The sequence below is a fragment of the Scyliorhinus torazame genome, chromosome 13 (assembly GCF_047496885.1).
Source record: "Scyliorhinus torazame isolate Kashiwa2021f chromosome 13, sScyTor2.1, whole genome shotgun sequence".
Classification (NCBI taxonomy): domain Eukaryota; kingdom Metazoa; phylum Chordata; class Chondrichthyes; order Carcharhiniformes; family Scyliorhinidae; genus Scyliorhinus; species Scyliorhinus torazame.
Window position 1 is genome coordinate 97,028,169 of NC_092719.1, and position 27,401 is coordinate 97,055,569.

Consider the following 27,401-nt stretch of genomic DNA (forward strand, 5'->3'; position numbering starts at 1 on the left):
GTCTAATGGCATCATAATTGCCCTTCCTCCAGCTATAACTCTTGCCCTGCGGTGTATACTTATCCCTTTCCATCATTAACGTAAACGTCACCGAATTGTGGTCACTGTCCCCAAAGTGCTCTCCTACCTCCAAATCCAACACCTGGCCTGGTTCATTACCCAAAACCAAATCCAACGTGGCCTCGCCTCTTTTTGGCCTGTCAACATATTGTTTCAGGAAACCCTCCTGCACACACTGTACAAAAAACAACCCATCTATTGTACTCGAACTATATCTTTTCCAGTCAATATTTGGAAAGTTAAAGTCTCCCATAATAACTACCCTGTTACTTTCACTCATATCCAGAATCATCTTCGCCATCCTTTCCTCTACATCCCTAGAACTATTAGGAGGCCTATAAAAAACTCCCAACAGGGTGACCTCTCCTTTCCTGTTTCTAACTTCAGCCCATACTACCTCGGAAGAAGAGTCCCCATCTAGCATCCTCTCTGCCACCGTAATACTGCTCTTGACTAGCAGCGCCACACCTCCCCCTCTTTTGCCTCCTTCTCTGAGCTTACTAAAACACCTAAACCCCGGAACCTGCAACATCCATTCCAGTCCCTGCTCTATCCATGTCTCCGAAATGGCCACAACATCGAAGTCCCAGGTACCAACCCATGCTGCCAGTTCCCCTACCTTGTTTCGTATACTCCTGGCATTGAAGTAGACACACTTCAAACCACCTACCTGAACACTGGCCCCCTCCTGCGACGTCAAATCTGTGCTCGTGACCTCTATACTCTCATTCTCCCTTACCCTAAAACTACAATCCAGGTTCCCATGCCCCTGCTGCATTAGTTTAAACCCCCCAAAGAGCACTAACAAATCTCCCCCCCAGGATATTTGTGCCCCTCAGGTTCAGATGTAGACCATCCTGTCTGTAGAGGTCCCACCTTCCCCAGAAAGAGCCCCAGTTATCCAAAAATCTGAATCCCTCCCGCCTGCACCATCCCTGTAGCCACGTGTTTAAATGCTCTCTCTCCCTATTCCTCATCTCACTATCACGTGGCACGGGCAACAACCCAGAGATAACAACTCTGTTTGTTCTAGTTCTGAGCTTCCATCCTAGCTCCCTGAAAGCCTGCCTGACATCCTTGTCCCCTTTCCTACCTATGTCGTTAGTGCCAATGTGGACCACGACTTGGGGCTGCTCCCCCTCCCCCTTAAGGACCCGGAAAACACGATCCGAGACATCACGTACCCTTGCACCTGGGAGGCAACATAACAAACGCGAGTCTCTCACGCTCCCACAAAATCTCCTATCTGTGCCCCTGACTATAGAGTCCCCAATTACTAATACTCTGCTCCTCTCCCCCCTTCCCTTCTGAGCAACAGGGACAGACTCCGTGCCAGAGGCCCGTACCCCATCGCTTACTCCTGGTAAGTCGTCCCTCCCACAAGTATCCAAAGCGGTATACTTGTTTCTCAGGGGAACGACCGCAGGGGATCCCTGCACTGACTGCTTTTTCCCAGTCCCTCTTACAGTTACCCACCTATCTCCAATCATTGGTGTAACTAATTCCCTGAAGCTGCTATCTATGACCCCTTCTGCCTCCCGAATGATCCGAAGTTCTTCCAACTCCAGCTCCAGTTCCCTAACTCGGTCTTGGAGGAGCTGGAGATGGCAGCACTTCCTGCAGGTAAAATCAGCAGGGACACTAACTGCATCCCTCACCTCAAACATCCTGCAGGAGGAACATTGCACTCCCTTCCCTGCCATTCCTCTAACTTTCTACCAAGATCTGGCTAACAACTAAATTAAATTTTTATAAAAAATAATAATATAATAAAATATGGTACTTACCTCAGACCAATGGGTTTTATTATTAGGTTAGAGGAGGAGGGCGGGTGGGAGACACTACACGTGTAGTGTCTCGGGTTTCCTCTCCACCAGAATTTATTGGTGAGGGTCTTCCCAGACGTCCGCGGGTCGACTTCCTGTTCCCGCCTAAAAAACTAATTTAAAAAAAAAAGAAGAAAAATTCTCAGCTCCTGCTGAAATTGACTAACCAGCCAGCTCCACTCCCGCCGAAATCGACTGGCCTGCCCCTGCAAAGACAAGTGCTTTTAAAGGTTGACTTACCTCCCAGCAACCTCCTTCCGCAATATCCCTCCATATCCTTTGATCCCCTTTGCCCTAAGTGCTGTATCAAACTGCTTCTTGAAAACATACACTGTTTCGGACTCAACTACTTCCTGTGGTAACAAGTTCCACAGGCTCACCACTCTTTGGGTGAAGATATTTCTCCTCATCTCTGTCCTAAACGGTCTACCCTGTATCCTCAGACTGTGACCACTGTTCCTGGACACACCCACTATCGGGAACATTCTTCCTGCATCAACCCTGTCCAGTCCTGTTAGAATTTTATAGGTTTCTAGGAGTTCCCCCTCGTTCTTCTGAACTCCAGCGAATACAATCCTAACCGATTCAATCTCTATATATTCCTCAGAGTTTTGCCATTTACGGTATATTTCCCCTCTATGTTAGACCTACCAAAATGCATTACCGCACATTTGTCTTAATTAAACTCCATTTGCCATTTGTCTGCCCAAGTCTCCAAACTATGTCCTGCTGTACCTTCTGAAAATCCTCAACACTATCTGCCACGCTACCAACCTTGGTGTCATCCACTATGGTTTCCTCCAAATCGTTTATGTATACTACTAACAGCAGAGGCCCCAGCACAGATCCCTGTGGACTAGTCACAACCTGCCATTTGGAAAAACACCCTTCTACTGCTACCCTGTGCGTTCTGTGACTGAGCCAGTTCTGTATCCATCTTGCCACTTCACCTCTGATCTCGTGTGACTTCACCTTTTGTACCAGTCTGCCATGAGGCACCTTGTCAAAGGCTTACTGAAGTCCATGTAAACAACATCCACCGCCCTCTCCATATCTATCATTTTTGTCACCTCCTCAAAAAGCTCACTCAAGCTGGTGAGGCACGACCTCCCCTTCACAAAATCATGTTGTCAATCGCTTATGAGTCCATTTGTTTCCAAATGGGTATAAATCCTGTTCCTGAGAATTCTCTCCAATAATTTACTTACTCCCGACGTGAGGCTCACCGGCCTATAGTTTCCTGGATTATCCATGCTACCTTTCTTGAATTATTCTTAGCTATTCTTCAGTCCTCTGGGATCTCACCTGCAGCCAATGAGGTACAAAGGTGTCAGTTAGGGCCCCAGCAATTTCCTCCCTTGCTTCCCTCAGTATTCTGGGGTAAATCCCAACTGGGCCAGGAGATTTATCTCCTTTAATGTCTTTTAAAATGCCCAATACCTCATGCTTTTTGATATTAACGTGATCCAGAGTCTGACGCTTTCATCAGCGTCTGACTCGTTCATCAGCGTCTGACTCGTTCATCAGTCTCTGACTCGTTCATCCACGTCTGACGCGTTCATCAGCGTCTGACGCGTTCATCAGCGTCTGACGCGTTCATCAGTCTCCTGCTCATTCATCAGTTTCTCACTCGTTCATCAGAGTGAGACTCGTTCATCAGTCTCTGACTCGTTCATCAGTCTCTGACGCGTTCATCAGCGTCTGACGCGTTCATCAGCGTCTGACGCGTTCATCAGCGTCTGACGCGTTCATCAAGGTCTGACGCGTTCATCAGCGTCTGACGCGTCATCAGCGTCTGATGCGTCATCAGCGTCTGACGCGTTTATCAGCGTCTGAACTGACGCGTTCATCAGCGCCTGACGCGTTCATCAGCGCCTGACGCGTTCATCAGCGTCTGACGCGTTCATCAGCGTCTGACGCGTTCATCTGCGCCTGACGCGTTCATCTGCGCCTGACGCGTTCATCAGAGTGAGTGTCGTTCATCAGTGTCTGACTCGTTCATCAGCGTCTGACTCGTTCATCAGCGTCTGACGCGTTCATCAGCCTCTGACTCGTTCATCAGCGTCTGACGCGTTCATCAGCCTCTGACTCGTTCATCAGCGTCTGACGCGTTCATCAGCGTCTGACGCGTTCATCAGCGTCTGACGCGTTCATCAGCGCCTGACGCGTTCATCAGCGTCTGACGCGTTCATCAGCGTCTGACGCGTTCATCAGCGCCTGACGCGTTCATCAGCGTCTGACGCGTTCATCAGCGTCTGACGCGTTCATCAGCGTCTGACGCGTTCATCAGCGTCTGACGCGTTCATCAGCGTCTGACGCGTTCATCAGCGCCTGACGCGTTCATCAGCGCCTGACGCGTTCATCAGCGTCTGACGCGTTCATCAGTCTCTCACTCGTTCATCAGCGTCTGACGCGTTCATCAGTCTCTCACTCGTTCATCAGCGCCTGACGCGTTCATCAGCGCCTGACGCGTTCATCAGCGTCTGACGCGTTCATCAGCGTCTGACGCGTTCATCAGTCTCTCACTCGTTCATCAGCGTCTGACTCGTCCATCAGTCTCTGACTAGGTCATCAGTCTCTGACTCGTTCATCAGTGTCTGACTCGTTCATCAGTGTCCGACTCGTTCATCAGTGTCCGACTCGTTCATCTGTCTCTGACTCGTTCATCATTGTCTGACTCGTTCATCAGTGTCTGACTCGTTCATCAGTCTCTGACTCGTCCATCAGTCTCTGACTCATCCATCAGTCTCTGACTAGGTCATCAGTGTCTGACTGGTTCATCAACGTCTGATACATTCATCAGTTTCTGACTCGTTCATCAGAGTGAGAGTCGTTCATCAGTATCTGACTCGTTCATCAGTGCCTGACTCGTTCATCAGCGTCTAACTCGTTCATCAGCGTCTGACACGTTCATCAGCGTCTGACGCGTTCATCAGTCTCCTGCTCATTCATCAGTTTCTCACTCGTTCATCAGAGTGAGACTCGTTCATCAGTATATGACTGGTTCATCGGTCTCTGACTGGTTCATCAGCGTCTGACGCGTTCATCAGCGTCTGACGCGTTCATCAGCGTCTGACGCGTTCATCAGCGTCTGAAAGACGCGTTTATCAGCGCCTGACGCGTTCATCTGCGCCTGACGCGTTCATCAGTTTCTGACTCGTTCATCAGAGTGAGTCGTTCATCATTGTCTGACTCGTTCATCAGCACCTGACTCGTTCATAAGCACCTGACTCGTTCATCAGCACCTGACTCGTTCATCAGTCTCTGACTCGTTCATCAGCAGCTGACTCGTTCATCAGTCTCTGACTCGTTCATCGGTCTCTGACTTGTTCATCGGTCTCTGACTGGTTCATCAACATCTGATACATTCATCAGTCTCTTACTCGTTCATCAGTGTCTGACTCGTTCATCAGCGTCTGACTCGTTCATCAGCGTCTGACGCGTTCATCAGCATCTGACGCGTTCATCGGCGTCTGACGCGTTCATCGGCGTCTGACGCGTTCATCGGCGTCTGACGCGTTCATTAGCGTCTGACGCGTTCATCAGAGTCTGACGCGTTCATCAGAGTCTGACGCGTTCATCAGAGTCTGACGCGTTCATCAGCGCCAGACTCGTTCATCAGCGTCTGACGCGTTCATCAGTCTCTGACTCGTTCATCAGTCTCTGACTCGTTCATCAGTCTCTGACTCGTTCATCAGTCTCTGACTCGTTCATCAGTCTCTGACTCGTTCATCAGCGTCTGACTCGTTCATCAGCGTCTGACTCGTTCATCAGTGTCTGACTCGTTCATCAGTGTCTGACTCGTTCATCAGTCTCTGACGCGTTCATCAGTCTCTGACTCGTTCATCAGTCTCTGACTCGTTCATCAGTGCCTGACTCGTTCATCAGTCTCTGACGCGTTCATCAGTCTCTGACGCGTTCATCAGTCTCTGACTCGTTCATCAGTCTCTGACTCGTTCATCAGTCTCTGACTCGTTCATCAGCGTCTGACTCGTTCATCAGCGTCTGACTCGTTCATCAGTGTCTGACTCGTTCATCAGTTTCTGACGCGTTCATCAGTGCCTGACTCGTTCATCAGTCTCTGACGCGTTCATCAGTCTCTGACTCGTTCATCAGTCTCTGACTCGTTCATCAGTCTCTGACTCGTTCATCAGTCTCTGACTCGTTCATCAGCCTCTGACTCGTTCATCAGTCTCTGACTCGTTCATCAGTCTCTGACTCGTTCATCATCGTCTGACTCGTTCATCAGCGTCTGACTCGTTCATCAGCGTCTGACTCGTTCATCAGTCTCTGACGCGTTCATCAGCCTCTGACGCGTTTATCAGCCTCTGACGCGTTCATCAGTCTCTGACTCGTCCATCAGTCTCTGACTCGATCATCAGTGTCTGACTCGTCCATCAGTCTCTGACTCGATCATCAGTGCCTGACTCGTTCATCAGTATCTGACTCGTTCATCAGTTTCTCACTCGTTCATCAGAGTGAGACTCGTTCATCAGTATCTGATTCGTTTATCGGTCTCTGACTGGTTCATCGGTCTCTGACTGGTTCATCGGTCTCTGACTCGTTCATCAGTGTCTAACTAGTTCATCAGCGCCTGAACCGTTCATCAGCGCCTGAACCGTTCATCAGCGTCTGACGCGGTCATCAGTCTCTGACTCGTTCATCAGTGTCCGACTCGTTCATCAGTGTCCGACTCATTCATCAGTGTCCGACGCGTTCATCGGTGTCCGACTCGTTCATCGGTCTCTGACTCGTTCATCAGTGTCTGACTCGTCCATCAGTGTCTGACTCATTCATCAGTGTCTGACTCTTTCATCACTGTCTGACTCGTTCATCAGTCTCTGACTAGGTCATCAGCGTCTGACTCGTTCATCAGCGCCAGACTCGTTCATCAGCGTTTGACTCGTTCATCAGTGTCTGACTCGTTCATCAGTCTCTGACGAGGTCATCAGCGTCTGACTCTTTTCATCAGTGTCTGACTCGTTCATCAGCGTCTGACTCATTCAACAGTCTCTGACTCGTTCATCAGTCTGTGACGCGTTCATCAGTCTGTGATGCGTTCATCAGTCTCTGACTCATTCATCAGTCTCTGACTCGTTCATCGGTCTCTGACTCGTTCATCACTGTCTGACTCGTTCATCAGTCTCTGACTAGGTCATCAGCGTCTGACTCTTTTCATCAGTGTCTGACTCGTTCATCAGCGTCTGACTCATTCAACAGTCTCTGACTCGTTCATCAGTCTGTGACGCGTTCATCAGTCTGTGATGCGTTCTGTCTGATTGCATATGTCTGATTGGCTTTGGTAAGATTCACGCTTCGGGGTTCGTGCTCCACGAATTTGCGAGGTCCCGGGTTCAAATCCCAGACGAGCCCTTTGATGTTGTTCCTTAGTGTCAGTTGAAAGGAATACAGGACAGGCATGTTCCTGTGAGGAAGAAAGATAAATACGGCAATTTTCGGGAACCTTGGATGACGAGTGATATTGTAGGCCTCGTCAAAAAGAAAAAGGAGGCATTTGTCAGGGCTAAAAGGCTGGGAACAGACGAAGCCTGTGTGGCATATAAGGAAAGTAGGAAGGAACTTAAGCAAGGAGTCAGGAGGGCTAGAAGGGGTCATGAAAAGGCATTGGCAAATAGGGTTAAGGAAAATCCCAAGGCTTTTTACACTTACATAAAAAGTAAGAGGGTAGCCAGGGAAAGGGTTGGCCCACTGAAGGATAGGCAAGGGAATCTATGTGTGGAGCCAGAGGAAATGGGCGAGGTACTAAATGAATACTTTGCATCAGTATTCACCAAAGAGAAGGAATTGGTAGATGTTGAGTCTGGAGAAGGGGGTGTAGATAGCCTGGGTCACATTGTGATCCAAAAAGACGAGGTGTTGGGTGTCTTAAAAAATATTAAGGTAGATAAGTCCCCAGGGCCGGATGGGATCTACCCCAGAATACTGAAGGAGGCTGGAGAGGAAATTGCTGAGGCCTTGACAGAAATCTTTGGATCCTCGCTGTCTTCAGGGGATGTCCCGGAGGACTGGAGAATAGCCAATGTTGTTCCTCTGTTTAAGAAGGGTGGCAGGGATAATCCCGGGAACTACAGGCCGGTGAGCCTTACTTCAGTGGTAGGGAAATTACTGGAGAGAATTCTTCGAGACAGGATCTACTCCCATTTGGAAGCAAATGGACGTATTAGTGAGAGGCAGCACGGTTTTGTGAAGGGGAGGTCGTGTCTCACTAACTTGATAGAGTTTTTCGAGGAGGTCACTAAGATGATTGATGCAGGTAGGGCAGTAGATGTTGTCTATATGGACTTCAGTAAGGCCTTTGACAAGGTCCCTCATGGTAGACTAGTACAAAAGGTGAAGTCACACGGGATCAGGGGTGAACTGGCAAGGTGGATACAGAACTGGCTAGGCCATAGAAGGCAGAGGGTAGCAATGGAGGGATGCTTTTCTAATTGGAGGGCTGTGACCAGTGGTGTTCCACAGGGATCAGTGCTGGGACCTTTGCTCTTTGTAGTATATATAAATGATTTGGAGGAAAATGTAACTGGTCTGATTAGTAAGTTTGCAGACGACACAAAGGTTGGTGGAATTGCGGATAGCGATGAGGACTGTCTGAGGATACAGCAGGATTTAGATTGTCTGGAGACTTGGGCGGAGAGATGGCAGATGGAGTTTAACCTGGACAAATGTGAGGTAATGCATTTTGGAAGGGCTAATGCAGGTAGGGAATATACAGTGAATGGTAGAACCCTCAAGAGTATTGAAAGTCAAAGAGATCTAGGAGTACAGGTCCACAGATCACTGAAAGGGGCTACACAGGTGGAGAAGGTAGTCAAGAAGGCATACGGCATGCTTGCCTTCATTGGCCGGGGCATTGAGTATAAGAATTGGCAAGTCATGTTGCAGCTGTATAGAACCTTAGTTAGGCCACACTTGGAGTATAGTGTTCAATTCTGGTCGCCACACTACCAGAAGGATGTGGAGGCTTTAGAGAGGGTGCAGAAGAGATTTACCAGAATGTTGCCTGGTATGGAGGGCATAAGCTATGAGGAGCGATTGAATAAACTCGGTTTGTTCTCACTGGAACGAAGGAGGTTGAGGGGCGACCTGATAGAGGTATACAAAATTATGAGGGGCATAGACAGAGTGGATAGTCAGAGGCTTTTCCCCAGGGTAGAGGGGTCAATTACTAGGGGGCATAGGTTTAAGGTGAGAGGGGCAAAGTTTAGAGTAGATGTACGAGGCAAGTTTTTTACGCAGAGGGTAGTGGGTGCCTGGAACTCACTACCGGAGGAGGTAGTGGAGGCAGGGACGATAGGGACATTTAAGGGGCATCTTGACAAATATATGAATAGGATGGGAATAGAAGGATACGGACCCAGGAAGTGTAGAAGATTGTAGTTTAGTCGGGCAGTATGGTCGGCACGGGCTTGGAGGGCCGAAGGGCCTGTTCCTGTGCTGTACATTTCTTTGTTCTTTGTTCTTTGTTCATCAGTCTCTGACGCGTTCATCACTGTCTGACTCGTTCATCAGTCTCTGACTAGGTCATCAGCGTCTGACTCTTTTCATCACTGTCTGACTCGTTCATCAGTGTCTGACTCATTCAACAGTCTCTGACTCGTTCATCAGTCTCTGACTCGTTCATCACTGTCTGACTCGTTCATCAGCGTCTGACTCGTTCATCAGCGTCTGACTCGTTCATCAGTGTCTGACTCGTTCATCAGTCTCTGACGCGTTCATCAGTGCCTGACTCGTTCATCAGTCTCTGACGCGTTCATCAGTCTCTGACTCGTTCATCAGTCTCTGACTCGTTCATCAGTCTCTGACTCGTTCATCAGCCTCTGACTCGTTCATCAGTCTCTGACTCGTTCATCAGTCTCTGACTCGTTCATCAGCGTCTGACTCGTTCATCAGCGTCTGACTCGTTCATCAGCGTCTGACTCGTTCATCAGTCTCTGACGCGTTCATCAGCCTCTGACGCGTTTATCAGTGTCTGACTCGTTCATCAGTCTCTGACGCGTTCATCAGTGCCTGACTCGTTCATCAGTCTCTGACGCGTTCATCAGTCTCTGACTCGTTCATCAGTCTCTGACGCGTTCATCAGTGCCTGACTCGTTCATCAGTCTCTGACTCGTTCATCAGTCTCTGACTCGTTCATCAGTCTCTGACTCGTTCATCAGCCTCTGACTCGTTCATCAGTCTCTGACTCGTTCATCAGCGTCTGACTCGTTCATCAGCGTCTGACTCGTTCATCAGCGTCTGACTCGTTCATCAGCGTCTGACTCGTTCATCAGCGTCTGACTCGTTCATCAGTCTCTGACGCGTTTATCAGCCTCTGACGCGTTCATCAGTCTCTGACTCGTTCATCAGTCTCTGACTCGATCATCAGTGTCTGACTCGTCCATCAGTCTCTGACTCGATCATCAGTGTCTGACTCGTCCATCAGTCTCTGACTCGATCATCAGTGCCTGACTCGTTCATCAGTGCCTGACTCGTTCATCAGTATCTGACTCGTTCATCAGTTTCTCACTCGTTCATCAGAGTGAGACTCGTTCATCAGTATCTGATTCGTTTATCGGTCTCTGACTGGTTCATCGGTCTCTGACTGGTTCATCGGTCTCTGACTCGTTCATCAGTGTCTAACTAGTTCATCAGCGCCTGAACCGTTCATCAGCGCCTGAACCGTTCATCAGCGTCTGACGCGGTCATCAGTCTCTGACTCGTTCATCAGTGTCCGACTCGTTCATCAGTGTCCGACTCATTCATCAGTGTCCGACGCGTTCATCGGTGTCCGACTCGTTCATCGGTCTCTGACTCGTTCATCAGTGTCTGACTCGTCCATCAGTGTCTGACTCGTTCATCAGTGTCCGACTCGTTCATCAGTGTCCGACTCATTCATCAGTGTCCGACGCGTTCATCGGTGTCCGACTCGTTCATCGGTCTCTGACTCGTTCATCAGTGTCTGACTCGTCCATCAGTGTCTGACTCATTCATCAGTGTCTGACTCTTTCATCACTGTCTGACTCGTTCATCAGTCTCTGACTCGTTCATCAGTCTCTGACTAGGTCATCAGCGTCTGACTCGTTCATCAGCGCCAGACTCGTTCATCAGCGTTTGACTCGTTCATCAGTGTCTGACTCGTTCATCAGTCTCTGACTAGGTCATCAGCGTCTGACTCTTTTCATCAGTGTCTGACTCGTTCATCAGCGTCTGACTCATTCAACAGTCTCTGACTCGTTCATCAGCCTCTGACGCGTTCATCAGTCTGTGATGCGTTCATCAGTCTCTGACTCGTTCATCAGTCTCTGACTCATTCATCAGTCTCTGACTCGTTCATCAGTCTCTGACTCGTTCATCGGTCTCTGACTCGTTCATCACTGTCTGACTCGTTCATCAGTCTCTGACTAGGTCATCAGCGTCTGACTCTTTTCATCAGTGTCTGACTCGTTCATCAGCGTCTGACTCATTCAACAGTCTCTGACTCGTTCATCAGTCTGTGACGCGTTCATCAGTCTCTGACTCATTCATCAGTCTCTGACTCGTTCATCAGTCTCTGACTCGTTCATCAGTCTCTGACTCGTTCATCACTGTCTGACTCGTTCATCAGTCTCTGACTAGGTCATCAGCGTCTGACTCTTTTCATCACTGTCTGACTCGTTCATCAGTGTCTGACTCATTCAACAGTCTCTGACTCGTTCATCAGTCTCTGACTCGTTCATCACTGTCTGACTCGTTCATCTGTCTCTGACTAGGTCAACAGCGTCTGACTCTTTTCATCAGTGTCTGACTCGTTCATCAGTCTCCGGCTCATTCATCAGTTTCTCCCTCGTTCATCAGCCTCTGACACGTTCATCAGCCTCTGACTCGTTCATCAGCCTCTGACACGTTCATCAGCGTCTGACTCGTTCATCAGCGTCTGACGCGTTCATCAGCGTGTGACGCATTCATCGGTGCCTGACTCGTTCATCAGCGCCTGACTCGTTCATCAGCGTCTGACTCGTTCATCGTCGCCTGACTCGTTCATCAGCGTCTGACTCGTTCATCAGCGTCTGAGGCGTTCATCAGCGTCTGACGCGTACGTCAGCGCCTGACGCGTTCGTCAGCGCCTGACGCGTTCGTCAGCGTCTGACGCGTTCGTCAGCATCTGATGCGTTCATCAGCGTCTGACGCGTTCATCAGCGTCTGGCGCGTTCATCAGTCTCTCACTCGTTCATCAGCGTCAGACGCGTTCATCAGCGTCAGACGCGTTCATCAGCGTCTGACGCGTTCATCAGCGTCTGACGCGTTCATCAGCGTCTGACGCGTTCATCAGCGTCTGACGCGTTCATCAGAGTGAGTGTCGTTCATCAGCCTCTGACTCGTTCATCAGTTTCTGACTCGTTCATCAGCGTCAGACGCGTTCATCAGTGTCTGACTCGTTCATCAGTGTCTGACTCGTTCATCAGTGTCCGACTCGTTCATCAGTGTCCGACTCGTTCATCAGTCTCTGACTCGTTCATCATTGTCTGACTCGTTCATCAGTGTCTGACTCGTTCATCAGTGTCTGACTCGTTCATCAGTGTCTGACTCGTTCATCAGCGTCTGACTCGTTCATCAGCGCCTGACTCGTCCATCAGTCTCTGACTCGTCCATCAGTCTCTGACTAGGTCATCAGCGCCTGACTCGTTCATCAGCGCCTGACTCGTCCATCAGTCTCTGACTCGTCCATCAGTCTCTGACTAGGTCATCAGTGTCTGACTCGTTCATCAGTCTCTGACTCGTCCATCAGTCTCTGACTAGGTCATCAGTGTCTGACTGGTTCATCAACGTCTGATACGTTCATCAGTTTCTGACTCGTTCATCAGAGTGAGAGTCGTTCATCAGTATCTGACTCGTTCATCAGCGTCTAAATCGTTCATCAGCATCTGACTCATTCATCAGTCTATTGCTCATTCATCAGTTTCTCACTCGTTCATCAGAGTGAGACTCATTCATCAGTATCTGACTCGTTCATCGGTCTCTGACTCGTTCATCAGCCTCTGACTCGTTCATCAGCGTCTGACGCGTTCATCAGCGTCTGACGCGTTCATCAGCGTCTGACGCGTTCATCAGCGTCTGACGCGTTCATCAGCGTCTGACGTGTTCATCAGCGTCTGACGCGTTCATCTGTGTCTGACTAGTTCATCAGTCTCTGACTAGGTCATCAGTGTCTGACTCGTTCATCAGCGCCAGACTCGTTCATCTGCGTCTGACTCGTTCATCGGTCTCTGACTCGTTCATCGGTCTCTGACTCGTTCATCAGCGTCTGACTCGTTCATCAGCGTCTGACTCGTTCATCAGCGTCTGACGCGTTCATCAGCGTCTGACGCGTTCATCAGCGTCTGACGCGTTCATCTGTGTCTGACTCGTTCATCAGTCTCTGACTAGGTCATCAGCGTCTAACTCGTTCATCAGCATCTGACTCGTTCATCAGTGTCTGACTCGTCCATCAGTGTCTAACTCGTTCATCAGTCTCTGACTAGGTCATCAGCGCCAGACTCGTTCATTAGCGCCAGACTCGTTCATCAGTCTCTGACTCGTTCATCAGCGTCTGACTCGTTAATCAGTCTCTGACTCGTTCATCAGTCTCTGACTCGTTCATCAGCGTCTGACTCGTTCATCAGTCTGTGATGCGTTCATCAGTGTCTGACTCGTTCATCAGTCTCTGACTAGGTCATCAGCGCCAGACTCGTTCATCAGCGTCTGACTGGTTCATCAGTCTCTGATTCGTTCATCAGTCTCTGACGCGTTCATCAGTGCCTGACTCGTTCATCAGTCTCTGACTCGTTCATCAGTCTCTGACTCGTTCATCGGTCTCTGACTCGTTCATCAGCGTCTGACTCGTTCATCAGCGTCTGACTCGTTCATCAGCGTCTGACGCGTTCATCAGCGTCTGACGCGTTCATCAGCGTCTGACGCGTTCATCTGTGTCTGACTCGTTCATCAGTCTCTGACTAGGTCATCAGCGTCTAACTCGTTCATCAGCATCTGACTCGTTCATCAGTGTCTGACTCGTCCATCAGTGTCTAACTCGTTCATCAGTCTCTGACTAGGTCATCAGCGCCAGACTCGTTCATTAGCGCCAGACTCGTTCATCAGTCTCTGACTCGTTCATCAGCGTCTGACTCGTTAATCAGTCTCTGACTCGTTCATCAGTCTCTGACTCGTTCATCAGCGTCTGACTCGTTCATCAGTCTGTGATGCGTTCATCAGTGTCTGACTCGTTCATCAGTCTCTGACTAGGTCATCAGCGCCAGACTCGTTCATCAGCGTCTGACTGGTTCATCAGTCTCTGATTCGTTCATCAGTCTCTGACGCGTTCATCAGTGCCTGACTCGTTCATCAGTGCCTGACTCGTTCATCAGTCTCTGACTCGTTCATCAGTCTCTGACTCGTTCATCAGTGTCTGACGCGTTCAGCAGCGTCTGACGCGTTCAGCAGCGTCTGACGCGTTCATCACTGTCTGACTCGTTCATCAGTCTCCGGCTCATTCATCAGTTTCTCACTCGTTCATCAGAGTGAGACTCATTCATCAGTATCTGACTCGTTCATCGGTCTCTGACTCGTTCATCAGCCTCTGACTCGTTCATCAGCGTCTGACGCGTTCATCAGCGTCTGACGCGTTCATCAGCGTCTGACGCGTTCATCAGCGTCTGACTCGTTCATCAGCCTCTGACTCGTTCATCAGTCTCTGACTAGGTCATCAGTGTCTGACTCGTTCATCAGCGCCAGACTCGTTCATCTGCGTCTGACTCGTTCATCGGTCTCTGACTCGTTCATCGGTCTCTGACTCGTTCATCAGCGTCTGACTCGTTCAGCAGCGTCTGACGCGTTCATCAGCGTCTGACGCGTTCATCAGCGTCTGACTAGGTCATCAGTGTCTGACGCGTTCATCAGCGTCTGACGTGTTCATCAGCGTCTGACGCGTTCATCAGCGTCTGATGCGTTCATCTGCGCCTGACGCGTTCATCTGCGCCTGACGCGTTCATCAGCGTCTGACTCGTTCATCAGCGTCTGACTCGTTCATCAGTCTCCGACCCGTTCATCAGTCTCCGACCCGTTCATCAGTCTCCGACCCGTTCATCAGTGCCTGACTCGTTCATCAGCGTCTGACTCGTTCATCAGTCTCTGACTCGTTCATCAGCGTCTGACTCGTTCATCAGTCTCTGACTCGTTCATCAGTCTCTGACTCGTTCATCAGTCTCTGACTCGTTCATCAGTCTCTGACTCGTTCATCAGTCTCTGACTCGTTCATCAGTGCCTGACTCGTCCATCAGTCTCTGACACGTTCATCAGTCTCTGACGAGTACATCAGTGTCTGACTAGGTCATCAGTGCCTGACTCGTCCATCAGTCTCTGACTCGTTCATCAGCGTCTGACTCGTCCATCAGTCTCTGACTCGTTCATCAGTCTCTGACACGTTCATCAGTCTCTGACTCGTTCATCAGTGTCTGACTCATTCATCAGTCTCTGACGAGTCCATCAGTGTCCGACTCGTTCATCAGTGTCCGACTCGTTCATCAGTGTCCGACTCGTTCATCAGCGTCCGACCCGTTCATCAGTCTCCGACTCGTTCATGAGTCTCTGACTCGTTCATCAGTCTCTGACTCGTTCATCAGTGCCTGACTCGTTCATCAGTGTCTGACTCGTCCATCAGTCTCTGACTCCTTCATCTGTTTCTGACTCATTCATCAGTGTCTGACTCGTTCATCAGTGTCCGACTCGTTGATCAGTGTCCGACTCGTTCATCAGCGTCCGACTCGTTCATCAGTGTCCGATTCGTCCATCAGTGTCCGACTCGTTCATCAGCGTCCGACTCGTTCATCAGCGTCCGATTCGTTCATCAGCCTCTGACTCGTTCATCAGTATCTGACTCGTCCATCAGTGTCTGACTCGTCCATCAGTCTCTGACTAGGTCATCAGTCTCTGACTCGTCCATCAGTGTCTGACTCGTTCATCAGTGTCTGACTCGTTCATCACTGTCTGACTCGTTCATCAGTCTCTAACTAGGTCATCAGTGTCTGACTCGTTCATCAGTGTCTGACTCGTTCATCAGTGCCAGACTCGTTCATCAGTGTCTGACTCGTTCATCAGTGTCCGATTCGTTCATCAGCCTCTGACTCGTTCATCAGTGTCTGACTCGTTCATCAGTGTCTGACTCGTTCATCAGTGCCAGACTCGTTCATCAGCGTCTGACTCGTTCATCAGTGTCCGATTCGTTCATCAGCCTCTGACTCGTTCATCAGTGTCTGACTCGTCCATCAGTGTCTGACTCATTCATCAGTCTCTCACTCGTTCATCAGTCTCTGACTAGGTCATCAGTGCCTGACTCGGTCATCAGTGTCCAACTCGTTCATCAGTGTCCGACTCGTTCATCAGCCTCTGACTCCTTCATCTGTTTCTGACTCGTTCATCAGCGTCTGACTCGTTCATCAGCCTCTGACTCGTTCATCAGTGTCTGAGTCGTTCATCAGTCTCTGACTCGTTCATCAGTGTCTGAGTCGTTCATCAGTCTCTGACTCGTTCATCAGCGTCTGACTCGTTCATCAGCCTCTGACTCGTTCATCAGTGTCTGAGTCGTTCATCAGCCTCTGACTCGTTCATCAGCCTCTGACTCGTTCATCAGCGTCTGACGCGTTCATCAGAGTCTGACGCGTTCATCAGCCTCTGACTCATTCATCAGTCTCTGACTCGATCATCAGTGTCTGACTCGTCCATCAGTGTCTGACACGTCCATCAGTGTCTGACACGTCCATCAGTCTCTGACTCGATCATCAGTGTCTGACTCGTCCATCAGTGCCTGACTCGTTCATCAGTTTCTGACTCGTTCATCAGAGAGAGAGCCGTTCATCAGTATCTGATTCGTTTATCGGTCTCTGACTGGTTCATCGGTCTCTGACTCGTTCATCATTGTCTAACTAGTTCATCAGCGCCTGAACCGTTCATCAGCGTCTGACGCGGTCATCAGTCTCTCACTCGTTCATCAGTCTCTCACTCGTTCATCAGTCTCTGACACGTTCATCAGTGTCTGACTCGTCCATCAGTGTCTGACTCGTTCATCAGTCTCTGACTAGGTCATCAGCGCCAGACTCGTTCATCAGCGCCAGACTCGTTCATCAGCGTCTGACGCGGTCATCAGTCTCTCACTCGTTCATCAGTCTCTCACTCGTTCATCAGTCTCTGACTCGTCCATCAGTCTCTGACTCGTTCATCAGTCTCTGACTCGTTCATCAGTCTCTGACTCGTTCATCACTGTCTGACTCGTTCATCAGTCTCTGACTAGGTCATCAGCGTCTGACTCTTTTCATCAGTGTCTGACTCGTTCACCAGTCTCCGGCTCATTCATCAGTTTCTAACTCGTTCATCAGAGTGAGACTCATTCATCAGTATCTGACTCGTTCATCGGTCTCTGACTCGTTCATCAGCCTCTGACTCGTTCATCAGCGTCTGACGCGTTCATCAGCGTCTGACGCGTTCATCAGCGTCTGACGCGTTCATCAGCGTCTGACGCGTTCATCAGCGTCTGACGCGTTCATCTGTGTCTGACTCGTTCATCAGCCTCTGACTCGTTCATCAGCGTCTGACTCGTTCATCAGTCTCTGACTCGTTCATCTGCGTCTGACTCGTTCATCAGCGTCTGACTCGTTCATCAGCGTCTGACTCGTTCATCAGCCTCTGACTCGTTCATCAGCGTCTGACTCGTTCATCAGTCTCTGACTCGTTCATCTGCGTCTGACGCGTTCATCAGCGTCTGACGCGTTCATCTGTGTCTGACTCGTTCATCAGCCTCTGACTCGTTCATCAGCGTCTGACTCGTTCATCAGTGTCTGACTCGTTCATCAGCGCCAGACTCGTTCATCAGTGTCTGACTCGTTCATCAGCGTCTGACTCGTTCATCGGTCTCTGACTCGTTCATCTGCGTCTGACTCGTTCATCGGTCTCTGACTCGTTCATCGGTCTCTGACTCGTTCATCAGCGTCTGACTCATTCATCAGCGTCTGACTCGTTCATCAGCGTCTGACGCGTTCATCTGTGTCTGACTCATTCATCAGTCTCTGACTAGGTCATCAGCGTCTAACTCGTTCATCAGCATCTGACTCGTTCATCAGTCTCCTGCTCATTCATCAGTTTCTCACTCATTCATCAGAGTGAGACTCGTTCATCAGTATCTGACTGGTTCATCGGTCTCTGACTGGATCATCGGTCACTGACTCGTTCATCAGCGTCTCACGCGTTCATCAGCGTCTGACGCGTTCATCAGCGTCTGACGCGTACATCAGCGTCTGACGCGTTCATCAGCGTCTGACGCGTTCATCAGCGTCTGACGCGTTCATCAGCGTCTGACGCGTTCATCAGCGTCTGACGCGTTCATCAGCGTCTGTCGCGTTCATCTGCGCCTGACCCGTTCATCAGCGTCTGACCCGTTTATCAGCGTCGGACTCGTTCATCAGCGTCCGACTCGACCATCAGCGTCCGACTCGTTCATCAGCGTCCGACTCGTTCATCAGCGTCCGACTCGTTCATCAGCGTCCGACTCGTTCATCAGCGTCCGACTCGTTCATCAGTGTCCGACCCGTTCATCAGTCTCCGACCCGTTCATCAGTCTCCGACCCGTTCATCAGTCTCTGACTCGTCCATCAGTGCCTGACTCGTCCATCAGTCTCTGACTCGTTCATCAGTCTCTGACGCGTTCATCAGTCTCTGATGAGTACATCAGTGTCTGACTAGGTCATCAGTGTCTGACTAGGTCATCAGTGTCTGACTAGGTCATCAGTGTCTGACTCGTTCATCAGTGTCTGACTCGTTCATCAGTCTCTGACTAGGTCACCAGTGCCTGACTCGTCCATCAGTCACTGACGAGTCCATCAGTGTCCGACTCGTTCATCAGTGTCCGACTCGTTCATCAGTGTCCGACTCGTTCATCAGTGTCCGACTCGTTCATCAGTGTCCGACTCGTTCATCAGTGTCCGACTCGTTCATCAGTGTCCGACTCGTTCATCAGTGTCCGACTCGTTCATCAGTCTCCGACCCGTTCATCAGTCTCTGACTCGTTCATCAGTCTCTGACTCGTTCATCAGTGCCTGACTCGTTCATCAGTGTCTGACTCGTCCATCAGTCTCTGACTCCTTCATCTGTTTCTGACTCATTCATCAGTGTCTGACTCGTTCATCAGTCTCTAACTCGTTCATCAGTGTCCGATTCGTTCATCAACCTCTGACTCGTTCATCAGTGTCCGACTCGTTCATCAGTGTCCGACTCGTTGATCAGTGTCCGACTCGTTCATCAGTCTCTGACTAGGTCATCAGTGTCTGACTGGTTCATCAACGTCTGATACATTCATCAGTTTCTGACTCGTTCATCAGAGTGAGAGTCGTTCATCAGTATCTGACTCGTTCATCAGTGCCTGACTCGTTCATCAGCGTCTAACTCGTTCATCAGCATCTGACTCATTCATCAGTCTCCTGCTCATTCATCAGTTTCTCACTCGTTCATCAGAGTGAGACTCGTTCATCAGTATCTGACTGGTTCATCGGTCTCTGACTGGATCATCGGTCACTGACTCGTTCATCAGCGTCTCACGCGTTCATCAGCGTCTCACGCGTTCATCAGCGTCTGAGGCGTTCATCAGCGTCTGACGCGTACATCAGCGTCTGACGCGTTCATCAGCGTCTGACGCGTTCATCAGCGTCTGACGCGTTCATCAGCGTCTGACGCGTTCATCAGCGTCTGACGCGTTCATCAGCGTCTGACGCGTTCATCTGCGCCTGACCCGTTCATCAGCGTCTGACTCGTTTATCAGCGTCTGACTCGTTCATCAGCGTCCGACTCGACCATCAGCGTCCGACTCGACCATCAGCGTGCGACTCGTTCATCAGCGTCCGACTCGTTCATCAGCGTCCGACTCGTTCATCAGCGTCCGACTCGTTCATCAGCGTCCGACTCGTTCATCAGCGTCCGACTCGTTCATCAGTGTCCGACCCGTTCATCAGTCTCCGACCCGTTCATCAGTCTCCGACCCGTTCATCAGTCTCTGACTCGTCCATCAGTGCCTGACTCGTCCATCAGTCTCTGACTCGTGTGTGACCTCCTCCACTCCCCAACACCTCCGAGCCTCTGAAAGAGCCATTGTCCACAACACACTCCCTACCTAAACTGGAATACCACACCTGAAAAGCAAACACAAATATGCTCACCCCTCACTGTCTTTAAGTTCACTAAGCCAACCCAATCACGAAAGATAGACTTTTATCCCGGACGAGCCCCTAATTTATTATGGGCCAGGGTTTATAGAACACCAAAGTATATCATGGAGTTCACCTGACCCACAACTTTTAATAACTTTTGGTTATGGGGAGCACAAGGGCCCACTTTACAGGGGGGATGCAACAGAAATCTAAAGTATTTTAAAACAATAACAATGTTTATTCTATGAATCCAGTTAACATTTTATAGACACACAGTAAACATCTTATCAACTACAACACTGACACTCCCCCCAAAGATACAATACTCTATAGGTAACCCTGAGTAACTTTCCCAACAACATCCATAAGTCAAAGACCCTTTTTTTAAAAACAAATTTAGAGTACCCAATTTTTTTCCCCTTCCAATTAAGGGGCAATTTAGCATGGCCAATCCACCTAACCTGCACATCTTTGGGTTGTGGGGGTGAAACCCACGCAGACATGGGGAGAATGTGCAAATTCCACACGGGCAGTGACCCAGGGCCAGGATTGGAACCCGGGTCCTCAGCTCCACAGTCCCAGTGCTATCCACTGCACCATATGCCACCCTCAAAAACCCTTCTTAACATAGGTTTGCATTCCTTACAGAAACAGGTATTACTTTGAAATCATCAAGTGATCTGGATACATTCTTTAGCATGCAGAGAGAGAGACCTAAATACACCTCCTTGGTCTGAAGGCAGCTCTTCAACTGAAAACAAAACTAAAATGCAGGGCCAAAAACAGCTTCCAGCTCAAAACAAAAGTAAAAAGGAGAACCAGAGCCCAGCTCCACCCACGCACTGACATCACTGCAGCCACATGAGAAGACAAACATTTCTTAATGGGCAGCACGGTAGCCTTGTGGATAGCACAATTGCTTCACAGCTCCAGGGTCCCAGGTTCGATTCCAGCTTGGGTCACTGTCTGTGTGGAGTCTGCACATTCTCCCCGTGTGTGCGTGGGTTTCCTCCGGGTGCTCCGGTTTCCTCCCACAGTCCAAAGATGTGCAGGTTAGGTGGATTGGCCATGATAAATTGCCCTTAGTGTCCAAAATTGCCCTTAGTGTTGGGTGGGGTTACTGGGTTATGGGGATAGGGTGGAGGTGTTGACCTTGGGTAGGGTGCTCTTTCCAAGAGCCGGTGCAGACTCGATGGGCCGAATGGCCTCCTTCTGCACTGTAAATTCTATGATGATCTATGATAAAGTGACATTCCCATGACACTCTCCACAGACGTTCTGGCCCAGTGTAAAACTTCCAAAGAAGATAAAGGAGGTTGGTGAGAGAGGAAGTGGAAATCTAATGCAGCAAAGTGTGAAGTGGTTCATTTTGATAGGAAGAATGTGGGGAATTATCAAACCTGGAGATATATGTGCTCAGATTTAGAACTATATTTGCAGAGCAGGTTGTGAGAGTGGTTAATAAATGATTTGGGATTCTAGGCTTTATCAATAGGTGCAGAGATATTGAGTCATTGAATGATTACAGCATAGAAAAAGGCCCTTCAGCTCTTCTTGTCCAGGCTGACCAACAAGCACCTATTTACTCTAATCTCATTTTCCAGGTATTGCATTTAAAGTGCTCATCTAAATACTACCAGACTTTCAATTTGATCTTGATGTCTAAGTCAGATTTGGATATTGGTTCCCAGTTCAGAGTGCAATATTTATCCCTGGTTCTGATTTGATATGATCCCTCGATTAGATTTGGAATTTGATTCTTATTTTGCATTGGATATTCAATCCATATTTAGTTTGCGACTAAGCTCTTATTTAGACTGAATATTTTTTTTTTTAGTTATTAGCCAGATCTTGGTTGAAAGTTAGAGGGATGGCAGGGAAGGTAGTGCAATGTTCCTCCTGCAGGATGTTTGAGGTGAGGGATGCCGTTAGTGTCCCTGCTGATTTTACCTGCGGGAAGTGCTGCCATCTCCAGCTCCTCCAAGACCGAGTTAGGGAACTGGAGCTGGAGTTGGAAGAACTTCGGATCATTCGGGAGGCAGAGGGTGTCATAGATAGCAGCTTCAGGGAATTAGTTACACCAAAGATTGGAGATAGATGGGTAACGGTAAGAGGGACTGGGAAAAAGCAGTCAGTGCAGGGATACCCTGCGCTCGTTCCCCTGAGAAACAAGTATACCGCTTTGGATACTTTTGGGGGGGGGGACTGACCAGGGGTAAGCCATGGGGTACGGGCCTCTGGCACGGAGTCTGTCCCTGTTGCTCAGAAGGGAAGGGGGGAAGAGGAGCAGAGCATTAGTAATTGGGGACTCGATAGTCAGGGGCACAGATAGGAGATTTTGTGGGAGCGAGAGAGACTCACGTTTGGTATGTTGCCTCCCAGGTGCAAGGGTACGTGATGTCTCGGATCGTGTTTTCCGGGTCCTTAAGGGGGAGGGGGAGCAGCCCCAAGTCGTGGTCCACATTGGCACTAACGACATAGGTAGGAAAGGGGACAAGGATGTCAGGCAGGCTTTAGGGAGCTAGGATCGAAGCTCAGAACTAGAACAAACAGAGTTGTTATCTCTGGGTTGTTGCCCGTGCCACGTGATAATGAGATGAGGAATAGGGAGAGAGAGCAATTAAACACGTGGCTACAGGGATGGTGCAGGCGGGAGGGATTCAGATTTCTGGATAACTGGGGCAATTTCTGGGGAAGGTGGGACCTCTACAGACAGGATGGTCTACATCTGAACCTGAGGGGCACAAATATCCTGGGGGGGAGATTTGTTAGTGCTCTTTGGGGGGGTTTAAACTAATGCAGCAGGGGCATGGGAACCTGGATTGTAGTTTTAGGGTACGGGAGAATGAGAGTGTTGGGCACACTGGATAAGTGGAGCTTGTTCAAGGATCAGTTACTGCGTGTTCTTGATAAGTACGTACCGGTCAGGCAGGGAGGAAGGCGTAGAGTGAGGGAACCGTGGTTTACCAAAGAAGTGGAATCTCTTGTTAAGAGGAAGAAGGAGGCCTATGTGAAGATGAGGTGTGAAGTTTCAGTTGGGGCGATGGATAGTTACAAGGTAGCGAGGAAGGATCTAAAGAGAGAGCTAAGACGTGCAAGGAGGGGACATGAGAAGTATTTGGCAGGTAGGATCAAGGAAAATCCAAAAGCTTTCTATAGGTATGTCAGGAATAAAAGAATGACTGGGGTAAGAGTAGGACCAGTCAAGGACAGGGATGGGAAGTTGTGTGTTCAGTCTGAAGAGATAGGCGAGATACTAAATGAATATTTGTCGTCAGTATTCACTTAGGAAAAAGATAATGTTGTGGAGGAGAATGCTGAGACCCAGGCTATTAGAATAGACGGCATTGAGGTACGTAGGGAAGAGGTGTTGGCAATTCTGGACAGGTTGAAAATAGATAAGTCCCCGGGGCCTGATGGGATTTATCCTAAGATTCTCTGGGAGGCCAGGGAAGAGATTGCTGGACCTTTGGTTTTGATTTTTATGTCATCGTTGGCTACAGGAATAGTGCCAGAGGACTGGAGGATAGCAAATGTGGTCCTTTTGTTCAAAAAGGGGAGCAGAGACAACCCCGGCAACTATAGACCGGTGAGCCTCACGTCTGTAGTGGGTAAAGTCTTGGAGGGGATTATAAGAGACAAGATTTATAACCATCTAGATAGGAATAATATGATCAGGGATAGTCAGCATGGCTTTGTGAAGCCATGCCTCACAAACCTTATTGAGTTCTTTGAGAAGGTGACTGAACAGGTAGACGAGGGTAGAGCAGTTGATGTGGTGTCTATGGATTTCAGCAAAGCGTTTGATAAGGTTCCCCACAGTAGGCTATTGCAGAAAATACGGAGGCTGGGGATTGAGGGTGATTTCGGGATGTGGATCAGAAATTGGCTAGCTGAAAGAAGACAGAGAGTGGTGGTTGATGGGAAATGTTCAGAATGGAGTTCAGTTACAAGTGGCGTACCACAAGGATCTGTTCTGGGGCCGTTGCTGTTTGTCATTTTTATCAATGACCTAGAGGAAGGCGCAGAAGGGTGGGTGAGTAAATTTGCAGACGACACTAAAGTTGGTGGTGTTGTCGACAGTGTGGAAGGATGTAGCAGGTTACAGAGGGACATAGATAAGCTGCAGAGCTGGGCTGAGAGGTGGCAAATGGAGTTTAATGTAGAGAAGTGTGAGGTGATTCACTTTGGAAGGAATAACAGGAATGCGGAATATTTGGCTAATGGTAAAGTTCTTGGAAGTGTGGATGAGCAGAGGGATCTAGATGTCCATGTACATAGATCCCTGAAAGTTGCCACCCAGGTTGATAGGGTTGTGAAGAAGGCCTATGGAGTGTTGGCCTTTATTGGTCAAGGGTTTGAGTTCCGGAGTCAGGAGGTCATGTTGCAGCTGTACAAAACTCTGGTACGGCCGCATTTGGAGTATTGCGTACAGGTCTGGTCACCGCATTATAGGAAGGACGTGGAGGCTTTGGAGCGGGTGCAGAGGAGATTTACCAGGATGTTGCCTGGTATAGAGGGAAAATCTTATGAGGAAAGGCTGATGGACTTGAGGTTGTTTTCGTTGGAGAGAAGAAGGTTAAGAGGAGACTTAATAGAGGCATACAAAATGATCAGGGGGTTAGATAGGGTGGACAGTGAGAGCCTTCTCCCGCGGATGGAAATGGCTGGCACGAGGGGACATAGCTTTAAACTGAGGGTTAATAGATATAGGACAGAGGTCAGAGGAAGGTTCTTTATGCAAAGAGTGGTGAGGCCGTGGAATGCCCTACCTGCAACAGTAGTGAACTCACCAACATTGAGGGCATTTAAAAGTTTATTGGATAAGCATATTGGATGATAATGGCATAGTGTAGGTTAGATGGCTTTTGTTTCGGTGCAACATCGTGGGCCGAAGGGCCTGTACTGTGCTGTATCGTTCTATGTTCTATTGTTCCCTCATGATAGATTTAGTTGTACCTTCTCTGCATCTTTAATCGTGAACCACTGTTTAAATTAAATATTAGTAATGCCATCGATTGTATCCATTCTCCAATTCACATCTCTCCCCATTGTATAACTAACACCCACCTCATCATTTCCCATTCAGCCTCCCTGTCTCTATAGATTCAGTGAATCCCATTGCATGTCAAGCCCTCTTCCCCTCCCGATGTTGTATATTCATCCCATCTCCCCTGTCATTCTAGTCTCAAAGTGGAGACACTTGATATTACATTGAGTACCCAAACAAACTGTACACTGTGAGAGAAAATGGAGGTTGAGTCAAAACCGGTAAAGACTAAAAGTAGCACTTGTTTTTACAGTGTTGATAGTGAGACTCTGACAGCATGGTCACCCAATGGAGATGAAGTTGTGTCAGATGAAGATGTTGGAAACAGTTCAGAGTCTGAAGACATCGACAGGGACTTGGGTAAACAGGTACATCTCATACTATTGGTTGATATTGTGATGAATGTAGGAATTTCTTATATATACTGTATTATATACATGTGGTGCAGTGATGTTTTTAAATGCCTGGGTCAGGGCATCATCTATATACCTGCTGAAGTAATGTTTGTTTTAAAATCCTGGTTTAAAAAATAGACACTGTGGCTGCAGAAGGTGCAATTAAGATGTCATGAAGGTGAGATCATTGTTATTTCAAACCATGCTTATTTTGTAAGGAACCTCTTTTAAATCCTTGCCTGATCCTGGTTTCCTTCTAATGCCTGTCCTGCTGGCTGTTTTTAATGCGACAGACTTTTGGCCTTGAACTGAAGACCGCAACCCCCTCCGCTGCAAACTGATATTTGGACTCGCCCCAGCACAGCCCTTGATGCAGTGTGCTCTGTGGCATAGCTTGTGATTCATTTTGATGGACCTGACTAGCAGCCAATCCCCTCTTCTGTAACTCCGGGACATTTCCTGTTTTCGATTGGGATTGGTAGAACCTTTCATAAGGTTCTGGAGCAGAAGGCTGGTCCCATTTTTGCTTTCAGTTGTTTCGTTCAGAGAATGAGATGGGAATTTGTGTACAAATCCAACAACTGAATTTATTTACCCTCTCTGCATATGAGTGAGACATGTATATTAAGGTGTTAGTATGCAGTATACCGTCTACATGATGTTGGATTAAAATGATAATACATAAAAACAGTAGCACCGTCACTCTCTTCAGGTCCGCGTTTCGCTAGTACTCTCAAAGTTCTGTATGATGTAGTTTACATGAGTTGCGTGGATCCCATCTGGCTCTTCTTTTACTTTAACGGCTGCTCGGGTTGTTAGCACCATTCCACCTAGGAGAAAAAGAATCTTTGCTTAGTGCTTTCACATATACTTGATCTCCAGGTTTAAAGGGTGTGTGTTTCCCTCTTTTGGATGCACCTGAGCCTGTCGCACCTTTTCATGTTTTTTTTTTCAGCGGTTTCACACATGGCCTGGGTATATTTTAGTGATGCCTCATCTGCCCATGTTAAGGCGACTGCCGCTGGAGTCATTGGGGGTTTAGTTCCAGTTGTCGTGGTACGTTCCATTAATATCTCATACGGGGTTGAACCCGTATTACGATTTCTCTGATTTCTCAGGGCATACATCACTATGGGTATGGCATCTGGCCAGAGCAGCCCATTTTGTTGACACACTTTTGCAACTGCAGTTTTAATTATTCCATCCGCCCTTTCCACCATTCCTGAGGATTGTGGCTGATATGGTATTTGCAATTTCCAATCAAATCCCATGGCCTCTGTTAGGGCTTTGGTCAATTTGCTAGTGAAATGAGTTCCCCTGTCACTGTTAATACCCATTGGTATCCCAAACCTAGGTATTATTTCCTTTAACAGAATATTTACCACTGTTGTAGCATCATCTCTTTTGGTTGGAAGAGCCTGGGAAAACATGTCCACTATCACCGATTATTCCTTTGACAAATCATAATGTGCGGGCTACTTTTTCAATTGTTACGGTAATACCTCGAGCATACCATTGTTGACATATGGCATGTGTCATTCCTCCTTTGTCCACATGAGCCTTCCCATGGGCAAGACGACATAGTGGCAAAAATAAACTTCTGGGGCATACTGCGCGGGTATCTGGGTGGATCCAGATTTGATGATTGTCTTGATAGCAACCCACTTTTAGCCAAGAGCGATATTCCTGTAGCGAGGCTTGCTCCTTTGCCTGTTTTAACTTTGGTTCTGTTATGGTAGGTAGAAGTTCAACTGCAGCAGCTGGTAGTTGTGGCTGCTGTTTGAGAGCCACTTCCATCGCTATTTTATCAGCAAATCTGTTGCCGCATGAGACTTCATCGCCTGCGGTAGTATGCGCTTCACACTTTAAA

At 48.7% G+C, this 27,401-nt stretch overlaps 2 protein-coding genes across 2 annotated transcripts in view; one reads left to right on the forward strand and one right to left on the reverse strand.

The window, feature by feature from the left end:
• LOC140388201 (FYVE, RhoGEF and PH domain-containing protein 5-like) overlaps nucleotides 1–27,401 on the reverse strand; it is a 1,404,405-nt gene that overhangs the window by 1,004,120 nt on the left and 372,884 nt on the right. The window lies entirely within an intron of this gene.
• LOC140388202 (FYVE, RhoGEF and PH domain-containing protein 5-like) overlaps nucleotides 1–27,401 on the forward strand; it is a 107,020-nt gene that overhangs the window by 13,103 nt on the left and 66,516 nt on the right. Inside the window, exon 2 of the mRNA XM_072471983.1 lies at nucleotides 25,390–25,504. Coding sequence (XP_072328084.1) covers nucleotides 25,390–25,504 — 115 coding nt within the window. The remainder of the gene's footprint in view (nucleotides 1–25,389; nucleotides 25,505–27,401) is intronic.